This window comes from Tyto alba, unplaced genomic scaffold (assembly GCF_018691265.1).
Source record: "Tyto alba isolate M040663 unplaced genomic scaffold, T.alba_DEE_v4.0 Super-Scaffold_26, whole genome shotgun sequence".
NCBI classification, from domain to species: domain Eukaryota; kingdom Metazoa; phylum Chordata; class Aves; order Strigiformes; family Tytonidae; genus Tyto; species Tyto alba.
The window spans coordinates 4,376,180-4,394,733 of NW_024881300.1; the positions used below are offsets into that span (position 1 = coordinate 4,376,180).

Here is an 18,554-nt window from a genome sequence, read left to right on the forward strand (position 1 = left end):
GGTGAAGGTCTAGCTACTAACATTGCTGCCCAAATCCACCTTGTTGATTTTGTGCCTTTTTCTTTTTTAACTACCTGACTGGTTTAAACAAGAAATGAGAGAGTAAGTGAGCTGGAATGTAGAGCCAACTTGTAGACTGTTTTGGTATGTGAGTTATGAAGTCCCTATAACAGGACAGGAGTTGTAGGGGTGGGAGCATCCTTCCCGGGAACACCTAACACTATTTGGAACAAAATGGCAAACTTCCTAGTTCACAGACTCTTCAGAAGGTGCTGCTCAGGGGAAGTGCGTGGTGCTGGACTGCTGGGCCAGCATGCAGATGCTTAGCTGGAGAATGCTGCTGCTTCACAGTAGACATGACTGGAAGCTTAAGAGGTGCTAAATTAAGATGAAAAAAATACTATTCTATCCTTTTATTAATAGGAGTGCTCTGTCATGTTTTGTTTTTTTTTTTTTTTTTCCCCCAACCTTGCAATTATTATGCGTGACACAAGAATATATATTCATCTGCAATTGCATATCAGCAAAACCACCCATGTATGGTGTAGGCTGTACTTGAGATGTACAAATTCAAGTGGCTGTCAAAATGTACCCTCATTTATTGGGGCAGAACATCCATGGCTAAAAATATTTTTGAATGAAGACATCAGAAACTACTTGCTGTGGACTTATGGATCAAGATAAGTACGTTTTACTGGATTCCAGCACTAGAAAATCCAGAATAACATAATGTCATGTGATAAGTTTTCCTTGAAATGTGTGTACTGGAAAACTATTTTGTGTGATGTACAGAATACAGTAATGTACATGACAGGAAATACTACTTCATCAGCTTTATCTGTCTCTTAAGTGTAGAGAAGTTCTTGCTTGGTGCCAGGGAGATTTTGGCAACTACAGTTTTACTTTGGTTCAGATATAGACTGTTAAGCATAGATTCTCTTCCTTCTCAGAGAATTTGTATAATCATTTGTGTTTGTTTTGTCTCAGTCAGTGGTAAACTAAAATTAACCTTTTTAAAATCAGTGGATCCATTGGATTTTGATGGCAGAATGGATTGTTAGATATTTTGATCTAGCTTCCTGTCTAACATAAACCAGAGTTTCAGACAGAAAACCATGCAATCCCGATTTGAAGATACCAGGCAGATCCTTTGCTTTTTTTTGGTAGTTTATTTGATAGGTTAGTAACTTTGGTGTTCTAAAAACTAAATTTTTTAAAAATCATTATTTCTAATTTGAATATATCTGACATTTGATTGTGGCAGTGCTTTCCCTGATAAATTAAAATACCTTGCAGTATTCTCTGTTTCCCTCCTGTGAAGATGCTTAAGCACTGCAATCAAGTGTTTCAGTGTTCCTTTTTATAATCTGAAGAGACTGAGAGAACTAAACTAATGAATTACAGTGTAACAGTGATTACTACTTTTCTGTCTCAAACACCCACCTTACAGGTATTTCTTGTTGTAGCAGGTTCATATATTGGCAAGTTGAAGCATTATGTGGGCACTACTTTTTGTACCCACATTAAGTTATGGTACCCACTTTGAGCTGCGCATTTGATGCTTCAGGAATGCCAAGTTTATATCCCTGAGATGTTCCTTTACCTTACTAGAAAAGAGCCTGTGATGAATCCTCTGTATCCGAGTCCCTCATTTAAGCAGTGTTAGTCCTTGCTTTGGTCTTTCTATTCCTTCTAACATTCTCAGGATTGTCTTTGTGGGAGCTGCTCGCTGTCCTGTGTACGTTGTACATGGTAACACGGGGAGACTCACCTCCTAGTTATGCCACCTACGTTGGGTGCCTAATACCAGGTGATACAACTGCACTGGCAGAGTTAATTAGAGCCACAGGAGTAGCTAATGTACACAGTGAGACACAGCATGTTAAATGTGCTTTGCTCTGTATATGTAACAGTGCCATTTCTGGTTCACAATACAACCTCAGATGGTGGGTGTTTCTCTTAAAGACTGCTTTTCTTTTGCAGGTTGTCAAAATAAAAAACAGCCACAAAGTTAAGCACCCTCTGGAGAGGACGCAGTACCCATTTTAGGCATCATAAGATTCATAACTGTGCCAGGGTAAAACAAAGTGCTTAAGACATCTTAAATCAGCTCTAGACAAGTGCCAGGCAGCTTTCAAGAGGATTAATGTACAAACCAATGGGAGGTAAATGCCTTGAAACTCTGCTAGAGAAGAATCAAGTATAAACACTCCAAGCTACACTTAAAACTTGCTTTACTGCTTAGTGATTAATCCAATTTTAAGTTGTAATGCCAATTTTTGGACTCAATGACCAAAGCAAAACATTCCTTTTCCTTCCAGGCTTTATTAGAGATTTCTTTCTAATAGTGTAATACTTTCTGTATTATCTTAATCTTTACAAACTCCTGCACAACAGAATCCTCTAAATTCTTCCTATGAATAAAGGGTTATGTTCCATCACAGAAATAAGGGAGAGTTATAGATTCCTATCTATAAGAATTCTAGTAAATCTAACCTTTACTCTCAGTCATTATAAATGAAGCCTTCAGAATGAATGTTCTTTCTGATGCCACTAAAGGAAGCAAAATAACTATAGTGTAAACTATATATAATGCATGTTTATACAGGGCTTTAAAGTAGAAGGCAGTTACATACACTGTAAAACCATCTTCTACGTTTTATTAGAATTCACCTATGTTTTCTGTCAACACTACTGGGATGTATTCTTTATGTACAGTTTTCTGGTGCATCTGTATTTCTTATACATGCTATATTAACTACAAAGTACAGATTTCACACATATTTTGAAATGGACAGTATCCTATTTGGGCATAAATAATATTTTCTTATATAAGACAGATGTTGCACCAATTTAATTTACTTGTAAACTTTAATGGCTGTGGGTGATGACGTTAGCAATGATTTTGGCAAATATATCATTACAGTGATGGCTACTACTGCGTAATTGCCTAGAACAATGGAAACCTCTGTACTCTTATCAGAGATTATAGTTGCTATTGGATGGTGCTAAAATTTTGGAAGGTCTGAACAACAGTAGGTTCCAAACGGCTGTGGCTTCCTTTGTACCTTTCTATTAGCACTGAACACAACAATTTCACAAAAACTCGGTGTTCTTCACAGAAAACCTTTCAGTTTGGAAAAATTATGTGTTTGGCCTAGGGTCCTGCTGGCAATATTCTGTATTCAATGCAGAGCCATCGAGTGGGGACTCTGAGAATTTGGGCATTGTGGGCACAAAGCAAAACCTTTCAGTAGCATCCCTGCAACAGGACTGTAAGATCTGCTTCTCTTGATGTCCCCTTGCTCCAAAGGGTAAACTGAGTCTCGCCTAGACAAGTATGAAACCACAACCATGCTGCATCAATCTCGCAGTACTGGCTGGCAACATGTTTTCTTCATGTTCTCTCTGACTACTCTCCCTCATCTGTGGGAATTAGTCAGACAAAAGTTTTTGTTTAAGTTTGAAACCTGAGCTTTATCTTTGTTCTTATTTAGGGGACTATTTTCCTAATAGGCTTCAAGCAATGAAGTAAATTTTCCCCTCAGTCCGAGCTGTCCAGTACATACTTCATCACTGTCATTCTGCACAGGGCCTCCTAGCTTGAAATGCCATAGAAGAATGTGAAAATGACCTCAGGGCCCATCACAGCTCACTGCCAAGATGAAGCAGAGGCCTATTAACAGTTTGAAGCAAAATCCTTTTTGTTTCATCACAGTGCAAACTTTTGCTAGCGCAGATTCTGGGGGAATTTTGTTCACTGATTACTCAGACCTTATGATAAATTAGTGTGGCTGAGCTTGATGTTTTCAACTTCTCACACAGCTGTATTTTTTTTTCATATCTCTAAACAGCTTTTAAACACATAACCTTTACGTTTTACATGACTGTAAAACAGTATTTAGAAGGAAAAATGTAGGTTTCTTGAAGATCTCCAAATCTCTTAATTTAGTGTTAAAGATAGTGATTTTTGTCATCAGCCTCTGTATGCAGCAAGGAAGGATTAACCTGTGATTTAGGAATAGCCTAGTTACTGTTTTCTGTCACTTTCTTTTACGGCAGAGTCAAGGGAGTGAGAGTAACCCATGCCAGCTCTACTCCTACAGTTGCCAATTTCAAAAGTTCAAAATCTGTGGGTTAGGCCCCCTGAATAATTTGAAATGTCTCAACATGTAAGATCTTCTAGTCCAATCCTTTTATTTGCCTGTTGGCTTTTAGTCTTGAACATGCTTTGTATTTTCCCAGCTTTTCTCTTTAGTCTTGAGAGCTAGAGATTCTTGGCTAATCATTTGTCTCTATGAAACTGTGAGAGTAAAAAGCACTTCTTAAAATAGTACTTTTTTTTTTTTTTTTTTTTTTTTTATTGCTTGAGCCCTACACAGGAGAATACTAAGGTCATAGTCTAACTCTCACAGAGTAAATTTTGTGTAGTAATGACCATCATCTATGTAAGTCCTGACATTTTGCTTATTAGGTAAAGTACTGAGCTATTGTACTGAGTGAAGATCAGTTATTGGCAAGTGGAAGTCTTCCATATCAGTTTAGTCTGAATAGTTTTTTATTACTTTACTCTGTTTTTCTTCTCACATAATTCTTAGTCTGAAAATCCTGTCTACTTAGGAGTCCTTAAGAGAGAGACGTCTGTTATTTGGGTTGAAATCTTGGCTCTGGTGACGTCAATGGAAAAAAAACACCCATTGACTTCAGCTGGGTCAGGATTTCTCCCTTGAGGTTTATGAATCTATTGATTTTAACTAAGGCTGTAGAGCCATACATAAATGAGAAACAAACTGCAAAGGAGCAAATGATCAAACTCTTCCCCAAAACAAAATCGTGGAGTGTCTCTGGTCTCACCAACACCTGCCTCATGATTTCATTGACACATCTGCATTTCTCTTTAGAGAGGAGACAAAAGCAGTGCACAGCACAAGCTATTCCTTAGTTTTGTGATAAATCTTTTTTACAAGCCTATGTACAGCTATAATCACCCCTCAGTTGGGGGGCACAAACTTTTAAGGTTTCTTCTAGCATCAGTCTTATTGGACATCAGTAGACAGATACAGCCCTGCATGCTGATGCAGTCACATAGCAAAGATACTTTTGAGTAGCTTCAAAGCTGTGAACTTGATGTTTTGATAACACTTGGCCTTGAACTTTCTGATATCATAGTTAGTCCAATATACTTAATTGTTCCTGCTCACTGAAACCCTGTTTTCTGTTACTGGTGTTGTGAAATAATGATGCTTCTGCCAAGAAGGCAAGGTGCTGAGACTTGCTGGAGAGCGTGTTACATTAACATTGAAGAAGAAAAAAAAAAAAAAAAAGCATGGTTCTTTATTGTGGAATGGTAGTGAAAGTCTGTGTGGAGCTTGTTTCCCAAAGGTAAATCTTTTGAGGGGACTGCAGAGAACAACCTCCTAAACTTAGTTTTTGAGAAATTATTTCCTTTTGTATCATTCCTTGGGGCTAAGAGACTGTATCTCCATTTTAATGTTGCACTTGTTTAAGAAATTGTGTGCTTGGGGGGTAACACTTTGCTGTTAATGGATTTTCTCCTTACTGTCATTGTGGCCATGCTGACAAGTAAGCTCCTTGATGTGGATTAGACATCACTAAAAGCTGCCACTCCTGTAACATCCTAATAAATGAAATGAATCAAGAAATCTAAGAAGGGTCTGCTTGGGAACCATCATTGCTATTACTGGGCGGGTCTGTACTTGAAAGTCATAAGCCACCCTGTTGGGTCTTCCAGTAATTCTTTTTTTCTACAAATGCAGTAGGTTGCTGTTACATTAATTACCAGGTTATGATCTACTATAAGGATCTACTGCTCCACCTTGTGGTCTGAAAAAAGTTTTCCATTATTCTACGGTGGTGTGCCAGAAAAAGTCCACCTTCTCCCCTTTTTTTAATTATACTGGAATTTGACTAGAATCAGTATCAAACTTTTCCTCGAGATACAGATCTTAAGGGCAAGTAATGTGTTGTCACTTTTGGCATGCTTCAGGATAGACATTGCAATAGGTGTTTGATTACAGAGGAGAAAAAGAGAGGAAAAGAGAAATAAAAGTTAAATCAGTGAAGAGTGTTATTCAGTACACATGGTTCAGAAGGTGCAGAATAACTTATAAATAGCTAGCAAAAAACAAGATACACAATACTCGGCTGCTTTTTTCAGTATGTATGCCAGGCCCATGGTAACAGCTTGTTTGTATGGTCAGTGAGGTAACCAGATGAGCTGTATTCTTCCATGCTGCTGATGGGCCAGAAAATCAGCAGCTTCCCACCATTCTGCAGACTTCAATGAAGATGAACGCTATGCCATTACCCAGCCACAATCCTTCCTGTACATCAACACCACAAAAGCTCTTTCTCAAACTAACAAGGATGCTATAGCAAGACATGGCTTTTTACTCACTCTGTCACTAATTGCAGTGCTTGGAAACCATGCAGTATTTTTCTCCACCTCTGAAATAAAGACTGTAAAGGAGTAATGCTCTTCTGCTGTTGAAATCACAACTCCTGTGTACTTGAGTGGGGTGGGATCAAACTGGTACTGCCCTTCTGATGCTGGGTTTGTTTTAGAAAAGCAATTTATAAAAAAACAACCCAAGAAAGGCTTCATATTCACGTAGGCTAACACTACCAGTCTGGGATTGTTGGCTCTTATTTTGAACACTTAAATTAGCATATATTCTTAAACAATAGTAATAGCCAAACAACAGCAACCAGTTAATACCTACATTAAGAGCATAGCTTCTGCGATCACTTGTGCTTTTGGAAGTGAGTGGTTGTGCTCATAAAGCCTTAGAGAGTAGGAGCACTGGAAAAATTACCATCTTCTATAAAAAGGCTTATTGTATAATAATGGCATCTTGTCTTACTGCATACCACCAATCAGAACGCTAGTCATAAAAAACATTTATGGACTGGCAAAAGACAACTGTCTGCCCAATCCTGTCCAAGTTTTGTTTAGTAATATGTTATCACAGAATTCTCTGCACTGGAAGGTTGGTAGTTGGTTGCTTTGGATGAATATGAGTGTAAAGAAGTATGTGTCTTGCACAGCCAGACCTCCCTGCTGACAGTTTCTGTTTCTGAATGGTAGACCCTAGTTCTCAAAGTGGTGTACTGTGCTGTCACCTTTGTCATGCTTCAGGAGAGAGATTGCAAAACTTGTTTAAATGGAGAATAGGGAAAAGGAGAAGGAAGAGTGACAATAAAACAAAGGATAGTTTTGATAAGGAGTTTAGAAGTTCTTTCCTATGGTCTTTGTGAAGAAGAATGTGTCACAAGGCAGGGAACTTAACTGTTTCCCTTCCATTCACCCCCTACCTCCTTCCCCCTTCTTTATGGATTAAAGGTTTCAAAATCTGTATGGCTAAAATTAACTATGTTGAATCTATACAGAAGTTAAGATGCAGAATTATACTACAGTTATCTCTCCAGAATTTCCATGAGAATGGGGATTATTCAGAATTACTGGGGGTTTAGGCACTTGGTGCTGATTTCCTGAAGGACTCAGGTACCCATCTTTAGGAAGTCATGTTTTGAGTGTCAGTAAAGCCTTTCATTTGAAACTATTCTGACTTGGCACTAGTGCGTAAGATCTACACAGTTAGGAAGAAATCTTGTCATGAAAGATTCAAGACTTAACTCAGAGGCAGGGAGAAGGAAAGGGGAAGATTAAGAAGTTGTAGTTCGAGAAGGGAATTACAGGTTGTCAAGACATGGGTAATAGGCTACTAATGTGAATCCTTTGTCTCCAGATGCCCTGAGGAAGGGAAACTGAAGGTTTATAATCAGTGTGATATTCCTGGAATCTTTAGTCTTCACTGAAATTGGATTGGGGCAGTGGAGTTGTCCTGAATACAACTTAATTTCAACTTTAATAATAATAATTTCTTGTTGTCATATTTCAAGTCAAGAAGTCAAGAGTCAGTTGCAAGATTCCACCAAATACATGATCATGGTTTTGTATATTCTATGTGGAAGATATATACAGAGAGAATGGAAAGCACTAAGAGCAAGGGAGTACTGCAAGATCTAGAACTGTATTGAAAAGACACTCCATTTAAATGTCTCCTGACTCCTGAATGACAATATATCCATATCAGTATATCTCTAAGTATAGGATTTATTTAGGTACTGTTTATTATTTTGTAATAGTACTGAGAGCAGTTAGGTACAACCTCATCTAATAATTACAGTGTATGTAAATGCTATGGAGTTTACAGTGGAAAGTGATACTAGAGAGTCATACTAGAGTTCTAAACTGTTTAATCAATCAGTTAACCTGGGACAAAGGCTTTAGAACTGGCAGTTGCTGATGTGCTTCCCATCAGACATATCAAAAATGAAGGCATGAGCTATTTAGATGTTACTCCTCAGAACTGCTCAAAATTCTTTAAACCATTTGTTTCCATTTTAATTCACAGCAAGAGGTAATTTGTGGACTGATTTTAATCATCATTTCGCTCACAGCGTATCTAAACACTGACTAAAACTGTGTGTTCTCTCTGATCTTATGTGTAAGTAATAGTATTATCATTCTGTTTTGTATCGGCGTAAGTAGGGGGAAGAAAGGATCTGTCTTGAAATAACGTCTTTAGACCGCTGAACTGACAGACAGGTTTGTGATATTTTGCCAAAAGATGAAAGGGAAATTCTGCCCCCAAACCATGTAGATCATGTCTCAGTCTCCTTAGAGATATTTTGGTTTCTTCAGTAAAGAAGGGCTGTTGGCTACTACACTTCTAATATGGCCTTTTTATTTTCCATTGCTCCCAGTGAATTTAATAAAGAGCTTAAGAAGATGTTAATGAGAAAACATACTGGAAACAGATGAAGCTTAAGTGCCTGCTATTTCAGCTTGAATGAGTATCCAAAACCTGAGATCCCTAGCCAAACTATAAGAAACTCCTGTATCTGTTTTAATAGGTGTTAATACTAATGTAGAAGGCTTCCTAATGCGACTTTCAGAATTTACTTGTCCAGGAGGAATATATTGGAATGGCTTTCTAGGGATATTTCAGTACTTCAGTTTCTTGGTAGAATTGAGAAGGACATGAGGGAATGAAGGCTCAGGGAGAAGACCTTAAGCAGAGATTTTAAATTTCCAAACAACGGAAATAGGTTTCCCTTCTGATATCTTTTCTGCCTCTTACTTTAGAATAAAGTGCTTCTGAGTGGTAATCAAAATGTGTTCATTTAGCATGCTTAGAAAGAGGTATCTTTGCTTTTGTCAGAACAGCTTATTTGGTTCACTCCAGCTTTTTTATTGTCTTGGTAACGTGGAAGAGCAGAGGTGGAAAACCAGTTTTTGGTGATTGATTGGAGCACCCCTTAGACCAGTTCTGAATGCTTGCCCTGCATTAATCCCATGATGGTCCTCTTAAGGTGTAAGGTCAAGCGAAATACTATAAATCTGGTCTAGAACCTTTCTGTGCTTGTATATTTCTAGAACCTTTGTAAAATTGTCAATCTAATGGTTGCTAGAATTGTTCAGGGACAAATAACTTCTCTCAGCCAGGTATTTAGCTGAGAGTCCATATAATGTACCACTTGTACACTATTTTGTTGTGTCTTACCCCAGAGTCAGAAACTAGAGTTTTAGAATTATTGAAACATTTGGGTGAAAAAGTTTCAGTTTTTCCTTATCAACCATTCATAATGCTCCATAAGTAGTACATGGTATGATATAGTAGCTTATAACCCTGAAGACATTACAGTTCTGAAGATTTATTCTGCGGAACCAAGAAGACTTATAGAGGAGAACAGGGAATTTCAGAGAAGCAGCGGGCAACTGGCACATGAGCTACAGGGCTGGCGAGCCTGGGTGAATCTGTGCTGTGTGCACACCGGATTGGAGACTGAGCAAGGAAAGGAACGGGAAGAGAGCAACTGTGAGCTGAGCACTGAATCCAGCTCTGGAGAAGGAGGTACTGTCAGACCACACAACTGAGCATTGTTCCCAATGTCACACAATGCCTTGGAGCCCAAAGCTCCTGGCCACCATGGGGAGATCAGCATATTAGTTTAATTTATCTGAGGTCCCTGGTTTGATGTGATAACGGGAATTGAAAACCCCCAGATAGGAAACCAAAATCACTAGATTTGCATCTAAGCTTTGACTGATTGATGAGTCAAACTCTCAGCGTAGGCTTTGCAGTGGGATTACTTCAAGGTTGATTTATCATCATCATCATCAATGCTGTTTTGGAATTTAAACCCTGATATTACAAGGCAAAGGTCACCCACCTTTGATGTATAAAGCACCAGATTATATTCTTAAAACAGTGATTAAATTTGGTGGCAGACATTTGGCACAACGCAGGGGGCAGAGCCTAGCAGAAAGGCAAGGTAGTGCATCACAGCTTGCTTTTGGTGAAGTGCTGCGCTAGCCGGGCTCACAGCTCTGGGGGAGCAGGTACTTTCACAGGCATCGTTCTCAGTGTGCGACAGCTCTTGGTTCCTGCCTTTGTGCTGGCCCTGTTTGGGGACATTCAGATTTGGCTGTATGCTGTCTGTCTCTGGTACCTGCGCTGGGGATTGCTCAGTCCTGTGTTACAGTTTATGGCAGTATGAATCAGAAAGGGAGCATTAGGCTACATTGTAAGATGCTTCTTTTGTAAAGTGTATTGATTGCTGGCCAACTGTCAAATTTCTTCTAGGAATACTGTGGTCTAAAAACACTTAGAAAATAATGTTTCAGAGGCAATTAAAAGTCTATACTATGACAGCTACAGGATTGTTAAAATATTTACCTGCAGCTATTCATAAATTCATGAAAAGCTTAATCTGATTCTTATGATACAGTAAGTCTCCAGTGACTAATCCGACAATTACATGCTTCCTAATGAGTAGTCTGAACATGACTGACCTTGCAAATACTTTGGCTCACAAAAAAAGTACTTTATGCTGGTAAATTATTTTTTCACAGATTTCAATGGGAAATACTAATTTTGCCTATGACTAGGCAGGAAAACATACTGAAGGAAACAAAAATGAAGATTAATACTAGAAGTATCTTGTACAAAAACTACATTTAACTGAGGCTGAGCATCATCCTCCCCCATTGTGAGCACATCAGTTAATCATACTAGGCATTACTCAACTTCATTTGGCATCAGTAAAATTTTAGATGTAGTCCAAATATCAGGGCAAGTCTCTCCCTAAATTGATGAGAGTCTGATTTTAATACTCTTCTTATTTTGTAATTCAGCATAGCCTCTTACAGAACTGGGGAGCAAGAAGGTTGGATGGGTTATAAAGGCTTGTTTTGAGGACACTGATGTTGACCTCTTACAGAGTCAGTCATACAGCTAGGAAGTCTCTTTAAAAAAAAAAAAAAAAAAATGGGCTCTTGCCAGAAATGAGTTATAATGAGGATATAGCACTTTTGAGAATAGCCAGTAGAAATGACTGTAGTTGATGATTTCTCCAGTGACATATCCTGCTCCTTGAAACTCTCACAGATGGACTGCACAAAAAGTATTTGATTTGCCGCAAACTGTGTTTTTCCTTTGTGCTGCAAGCAGCAGTCAAATACATGCAAGTTGTGGAGTTTGTTTGCCGACAAGGTGATGTTTGAGAATTCCCCCCTCTGGAGTGTTGCCATATCTGCTTAATGAGAGCTTGCAGAATTTTACCGTCTGTACAGAGCCTCCCTATCATCTTATAAAGTAGTTCAGAGCACATGGTGGGCATATCTTGCTTCCAAGAAGTCAGTGAGAGAAAGATCTCATCCAGTCTGTTCGTACTGAACTGTCCTGAAAGTTTTCCATGGCTCGTTTCATACTATAATACAGCCACTGGATCTGTCTTTGCCCTTGTAAGGCAGGCAAGTCCTATGGAAGTAGGTAACTGATACAAACAAATAAACGCTCTCACTTTTTAGATCTTATTAAAGATTGGGGATTTTTTATTTTTTATTTTTTTTTTAATAGCAGAAGAATGTTTCCAAAAATCACAGTTGTTCACAGAAGGGTTACATTCTGCCATCTATCTTTGTGCAGAAGTCCCATTGGGGTCTCTCAGCAGGCTACTCCCAAAACACAGATGTTTCTGGCAATTCATTCAGCATTTCAGTGCTGCTGGATGCTTCTTACTCTCTAGTTTTTTGTTACTGGGAGCTTGTTAAAGTATAAATAGGGTTTTTTGTTAACACCACTGGTGCTATCTCCAGTTACCTAACATAAAGAAGTCGATATAATTACCACTGGGCAGTGTATGCCTTGTGTAAATAAAACTCACTGAAGTAAACTATCAGAGTTTTGTATGTGTGGAACTTCAAGATCTAACCCAAGAGCTTGTATGTCTAGTTTTTAATCAGGAAATTTCCCTGGAGTTTATCAAAGAGAGAAATTCAAGGATTTGGCTAGTAAGAAAGTGGAGGTATATATACATGCATGTCCTTGTAAAATTCAACTTTGAATGAGGGAATACAGTGTGTATTTATACTTCCCTTCTGAGTTCCTGTAAGTTCTCATGCTTTATTGAGAACCACCTATTTTTACAAGCATGGAAAGGCCCTTAGTGTGTCTGCTGGAATCTTAAATTAATCATACCCAGTCTTAGGAACGTAACAGTCCACATGTCTCTCATGTCACTTTTTTCAGATGTAAAAGGAGATGCCATTTTCTACCACTTCCATGTCTTTGATGCTGTTGTTCAACATCTAAGAGCATTTGTAGAACCTTTGTGGGTGTAGATATTGGAAGGATAACAGAATATCTTTTTGCTAGATAGCACAAGCTAAGCTGAAAACAAGTGTTAAAATACTTCAGTGGCTTAGGACTTGTGACATTGCAACATGGTTCCTTTTCACTTCCTATTTTATGTCAATCTGTTGAACCTGCATTTGACTGTCTTTGTCTAAAGTCAGCCCTAGTTAAATTGCTCAGGCTGAGAAACTGCTGAGGCTTTCAGAATAAAGAGAAACTCAGGGAAGAAGAGGAGAGATAAACTTTTTCCTCCCACTGATTTACTTTATATATGCCATCCAACTCAAGTTTAATCTGTACTGTTTTTTTTTTCCTTTATCTAGTAGCTCCTTATAAATATCAAAAGGCAAACTGTAACCCTATTATGAGCATCTTGTATAACTTCTTTTAAAGAGCAAGTCTAAACATGCTATACAAATATACAAATGCCACCTGATTTGGTCCCTTTAGTTTGCTCAGCAGTCCAGCAAAACTACTAAAATGATGAAATTACATTTTCTCCATGTCTATTAATACTTTTATTTGTATGGAGATACATAATCCAGCAGTTATATGAAACCTATTGGATTATTCTTTTCAGGTAGCAAAACTTGCTCTAGTGTTAGAAAGGTTCCGTCCCACAGTAGCAGTGTGTGTGTGGGAAAAACAAAAGAGAACAAAATGTGTTTAAGAAAATCTCTGATTTAGGACTGGAAAGATACCAACGAAATCCAAGGATATCCCATAGCTATGCCAATTGCCTCGTATTCTTTGGTCTTGTAGGAAAATTCACCCATAGAGCAAATAAGCTTCCAAACCCAGTTTGAAAGAGAGAAGGGACTGAGTTGGCTTGAAACCCAGTAAAGTACTTTTAGAGCCCGAATCTCTTACATAAGTTTCTACTAAATAAAATCGATATATATGTCCAACATGGGAAGCCAATGGATGGAAAATTTTTAAGATACTGTAGAGACTAATTGTTGTAAAGAGAAGGAAGAGAGCTGTTAACCAGTCCCTGGCTATATTTCCATTCCCCACTTCTCAGTCAAGGTGTATCCTGGAAATTCTGTCATGACTGAATACTATTAGCTGATATGCTGATGGCCATATGCTATCAAACAACACAGAAAAAGAAAAACAATAACTAGATATGATTAAACTTCATTAAGCCAAACACAAACAAGCTAAAAATTAGTTTGTCCCCCTATTAGCCACAGCTGATGTGTGTTTGTCCGGGTTAGCTAGCTGATGTCCTCCATGAGAACACCTCCTTAGGAAAAGCCCATTGTTGATGGGTTTTGACCATTGGGATTATCTTTCATTTTATGGTAAAATAAGTCTTTTAAGTGCCAGTAAAGGATGTTGAGATATTATGTATGTGTTCAAGAATGACATCCTGGGTGTTGACTGAGATGCTTCATAGTGCAGTTTGCTCTCTATTGAAGAGCAGAGTAAACGAGTGTTTATAATCTCTGTATCCATAAGAAGTTCTCAGTCATTCTATAGACTTTGCTAGCATAGGGCCGCTCTACTTTTGCTTGTAAAGGTCTGATTTCACTTTGATGGTATGGAAGAATTGGTGCAAACTTTTCACTGAAAGGTGCCACTTGTAGCTGTGAAGTAGTTAGCTGTCTCTCCACTGTAATTTGGAAGTATTTGAATTAAAAGATGCTAATGAAGACCCAGGTTTCTCTAGCTGAACTGACATAAGATAATACACGGAGATCAAACGAAATGCAAGATTGTTGCAGACTGTTACCTCCTGTGCCTGAGCCAGTAGCAAATTGTCAAGGAGGCAGGTTAGGAAATTAAGTGACTCAAAATACAATAGAAAGAGTTCAAGCACTCTGGGTGTCCCCTTGTGCAATACATCTCTTTCCCTAAAAGCTGCCAGAAGACCTGGTGATCTGGCAGCGGTGCATATGCCCCGAGTGGCAGGAATGCTGCTGCTGCCACACCTGCGCCTGGCACCACACAAGCTGCCGGGCTCACGATGCATTGTTCTGCTGTGGTGTGAATGGCTAGAATTATTTTTGGGTGTAATGAAATCAGGATGAAGGTTATTTTTCAGTACTAACTACTTTCTTCAATCTGTCTGCGTGGTGAGCAGAGAGATTTTTCTGACTCTCAGAAGTTTTGGAGGTACCAAACTAGACCAAGTGTTTCGGTACCAGCCCTTTCTAAGCATCCTGTTAAGTTCCAAGGAAGGGTGTAATTCTATGTTAATTGATAGGGATTTTCCCACCCTGCATCCCTCTCTTCACAGGAAGCAAGTATTTTATGCTACAAGTGTGAACCATTAGCCTTTATCACCAGGCAACCATATTATAAAGACATACATAACTATCTTACAGAACATTCTTTCTATCTAGCAGCTCTTCTGTTGGTATCGTTCACCATTCTCAGGCACAGACCTCCATCTGGTAGGCAGGGTCTGTTCTTCCGATGTGTGATTCGAGAGCACCCCAGGCACCTGCCCGGCTTGCAGATGGTGTTACTCCATCACAGCGTGGAGTCATTGCTGACAACACCGCGTATTTCGGGGAGATGAAAGGGGATGATGGAGTTAAGGTCTTACTGAAGATGTGCCAGGCAATCTGAGCTAACCGTAGTTATTGTAATTTTATTTTTTGTTGCTGTTGTTGCTGTCATTGCCAAACTGCGCAGGAGGTGAGGTTTTGTTTTGTAACAAGTCTCCTACCTACTTTGGAGGGGGAGGGGAGAGAGAACCCCCAAACTGCAGAATGGAGGGCAGAAATCCTCATGCCATGTTAAAATCGCCCCCAAGAAACCTTTCAGTGGTCCGTCAATAACTTTTCTTGGTGCCATTTTTTCTGCTCAAATGTTTTTGGTTTGTGTGTGCTTCTGTTCTGCCCCCCCCCACCCCCCCGCCTCCCCCCTCGCCCCGATGCTATTCTTTGCAAACGAGAAAAAAAGTGTCAAGCAAGCTGAAGCGGCAGCAGAAGGCAAATACGCCTGTGCTCAAAACTAAGTTAAACTCGGAGGGGTGTGCGAGCACCCTTCCCCGGGCGGGCCGGGAGCGGGTCCGGGGCTGGCCGGGACGCGCGGGGCCGGCTGGCGGAGGGAGGAGCGGGGCAGCGCCGGGCAGAGCGGCACGGCCGCTCCCGGGCACCGCGGGCTGAGCCTCGGCTCCTGCTCTGCCCCTGCAACTCCGGGAAGAACAGCGGGAGGTGATGGGGAGAAGCGGGGGGGATGCCGCCTCTCGCGGCGGTGCGGCTTCGGGGCGTGGGGCCGGGGAAACCGAGCTCGCAAGCGGTGCTCTTACCCCCTCCATTTTTGTAGCAGAGGTAGGGAAATCGCCAGACGTTGGCCAGGTCCACGGCGAAGCCGATGACGGAGAGGAGGAAGTCGATCTTCTTGCCCCAGGTCTCCCTGTCCTGGGCGCCGTAGCGCGGCGCGGGGGCGGCGGGCAGGAGGCTGCTGCTGGTGTACTGCACCCCGTTGTGCTCCTTCACCAGGATCAGCTCCACGTCCTTCCTCGGGGGCGGCGGCCCCGCGCGGTCCGGCAAGGGGGCCACCACCGACACTTTGCGGTCGGGCTGGATCTGTTTGTTCATCCTCGCCTTAAACATCCAGAGAGAGCGAGCTGAGGCGGGGGAGCGGGCGAGGCGGGGTGTGGGAGCGCAGATAACGGAAGTGCACTTCCCGCTGGAGGCGACTCCGCGCTCCAGCCCGCCGGTGTCAGCGCGGCAGGAGCGAGGCACGGCCGTAATAAGAGCCATGCAAATGAGGCGGGAGAGGGGGGACCGGGGTGCCCCCGGGGAGCGGGGCTGCCCGCGCCCTTCCTTCCGCCGCGGGGGAGCGGCCGGGCGCTGCCCGCAGCCCGCCCCGCCGCCGCCGCACCTGGGGGGACCGAGCCGTAGCCTCCCGGGCTGAGCCCCAGCCCCGGCGCTTGCCCCTCGCCCGGCGGCGGCAGCTCCGCCGTGGAGTTAGGCGACTGGTGGGGCTCGTCCTGCTGCGGGGCGCTGGGAGCTGCTCCTTCCCGCCAGGCAAAACCCGCGGCCCTGGTCCAGCGATCGGAAAGCGCCGGTAAGCGGGTTACAGGTAGAGCTAGCGGGGATTGCTCTCTTCCCTCCTGCCCCGGCTGAGCTGCAGGACGGAGGCAGCTCTCCCCTGTCTGCTAGCGCGCCTTTGGTTAAACGGTAGAATTTGGCTTTTGACATCAGAGCCTGGTGGGCTGCAGGTTGAATGGCAGAGCTGGACACCGCTAACGCCAGGACTGGTGGGTGCCCGGCGTTTTCTGCCCTGGCAAGTGTGGGGCTGGTAGGATTCAGCTGTCAGGCTGAGGTATTTGCAGGACATTAACTATTTACTGCTATTCCAAACGGGACCTGAGTCTTTTACTTATAAAAATGAGCAAAGAATTAGCTGGCAGAACAACAGTGATTGGTGCCAAAAGTTGGCTGAAGGCAGCTGCAGAAAGAGGTTTTCAGGGGCTCTTCCTGTTACAGCTGGGAGCAGTAACTCTATGTTCAGTGTCTGTTAAGGGAATAAAATTTGAGCACAACAGGCAGAAACTGGCTCCCCCTCCCCAGTGTTAAATAGCTTCCCTTCTGCCCGGCATCAGCGAGAATAGGTCAGATCACAGAGGATTTTCAGTGATGTTGCAGCCTTCTGTTCTTACTCACTCTGCTAGGAGTGATAATACAGTATTGTAATTGTAATATGTGAAGAGTTGCTACTCAGGGCTCGCAGGGAATACCAGGTTCCCCTCCACACTTGGCATGTGAAAAAGCATCCCAACTCAGAGTTAAAGCTCGCATATTGGCATCTTCCCCTCCTCTCTTTAGGCCACAGACTACAAGGATGCTAGAAAGACATTGTCCATTGACAATTTGCAGATTTTCTGCCTTCACAAAATGCTCTTGGTTCAAGCACCAAGATCCAGGCTGTGACTCGGATCCTGAAGCCCTCACCTGGGTGAAGTATTTGAGCAGCCAGCTACACTGTTTCAGAGCAATTGTATGCTTAGGACACGCAGCTCCTCTGTTCTCTTTCGGTTACTCCGTGATTTCCCGCCCTCATCTTCTCCAAATACACCATGTAAGACCATTTTCTCTATTCTTTCTGACACTTCACGCCATACGTGCTGCAAGTACTTCCCCTGTGCACAGTCATTGCGCAGTACCCTGTAAACACTTGCTGTTTGCCCATGCAGTACAACCCACATTTTTACACTCATGCGCAGCTACACCGTCTACTCCCAATACCATCCATCAGTCACTGCTGCAACATGCATCAGATACATACCCGTGCTATATGCAGTGCCCCCAATATGCCCCTGCTCCCCTGCGTTTCAGTGAGCCTGCGCACCCATTCTCCCATAGCAAATAAAGGACAAGCTCTGTTGCGGGCATGAGGAGAGCCTCTGCTCGCAGCCACGGAGCCCTGAAGCTGTCTTGCTGCCTCACAGACTCACCAGGTAGCACTGGGGGTGTCTCTGTCCCATTCCCTGGTACCTGTGGGGAGATGGAAGATGGCTGAAAGGGGGATCCTCCTTGGTTCCACCACTCTGGGACTGCAGTCTCTCTGGGAGCTGAAGCTGTAGCCTAGCCAGTAAGGAGCTTTTAAAACCTGGTTTCCCTCTCTCCACGTGACTGTTACTGCCTTAATAATCTGCACACCCTTCCTACGCTAGACAACAGCACTCCCATATTGCTTCTGGAAAAATAAGGCCTTGCTAAGGAACACCCTTTTTCCACAAGGTTTCAATTAGCCGAGCTTGATCATGATGTCTACGGTGGGAGGAATCTAGAAAGCCCCCGCTTATTTCCTAAGAGAATTAAGTCACTGTGCGTATATATATATGCCTTTAGTTCTTGCATGGAA

The 18,554-nt window shown here is 42.0% G+C and overlaps 1 protein-coding gene across 2 annotated transcripts in view; it reads right to left on the reverse strand.

Moving 5' to 3' along the window:
• The window catches only part of SLC6A2 (solute carrier family 6 member 2), a 78,672-nt gene extending 60,458 nt beyond the window's left edge, over positions 1-18,214 (reverse strand). Inside the window, exons 1-2 of one of the 2 annotated variants that reach the window (XM_032998575.2) lie at positions 18,145-18,214; positions 15,991-16,288 (exon numbers count right to left, since the gene is read on the reverse strand). In XM_032998575.2, the coding sequence (XP_032854466.1) occupies positions 15,991-16,288; positions 18,145-18,174 (328 nt within the window). In that variant the 5' untranslated portion in view covers positions 18,175-18,214. Of the gene's footprint in view, positions 1-15,990; positions 16,448-18,144 lie in introns of those variants that run through there. The other variant, XM_042797731.1, reaches the window with a different exon arrangement.
• Positions 18,215-18,554: the final 340 nt, after the last annotated feature.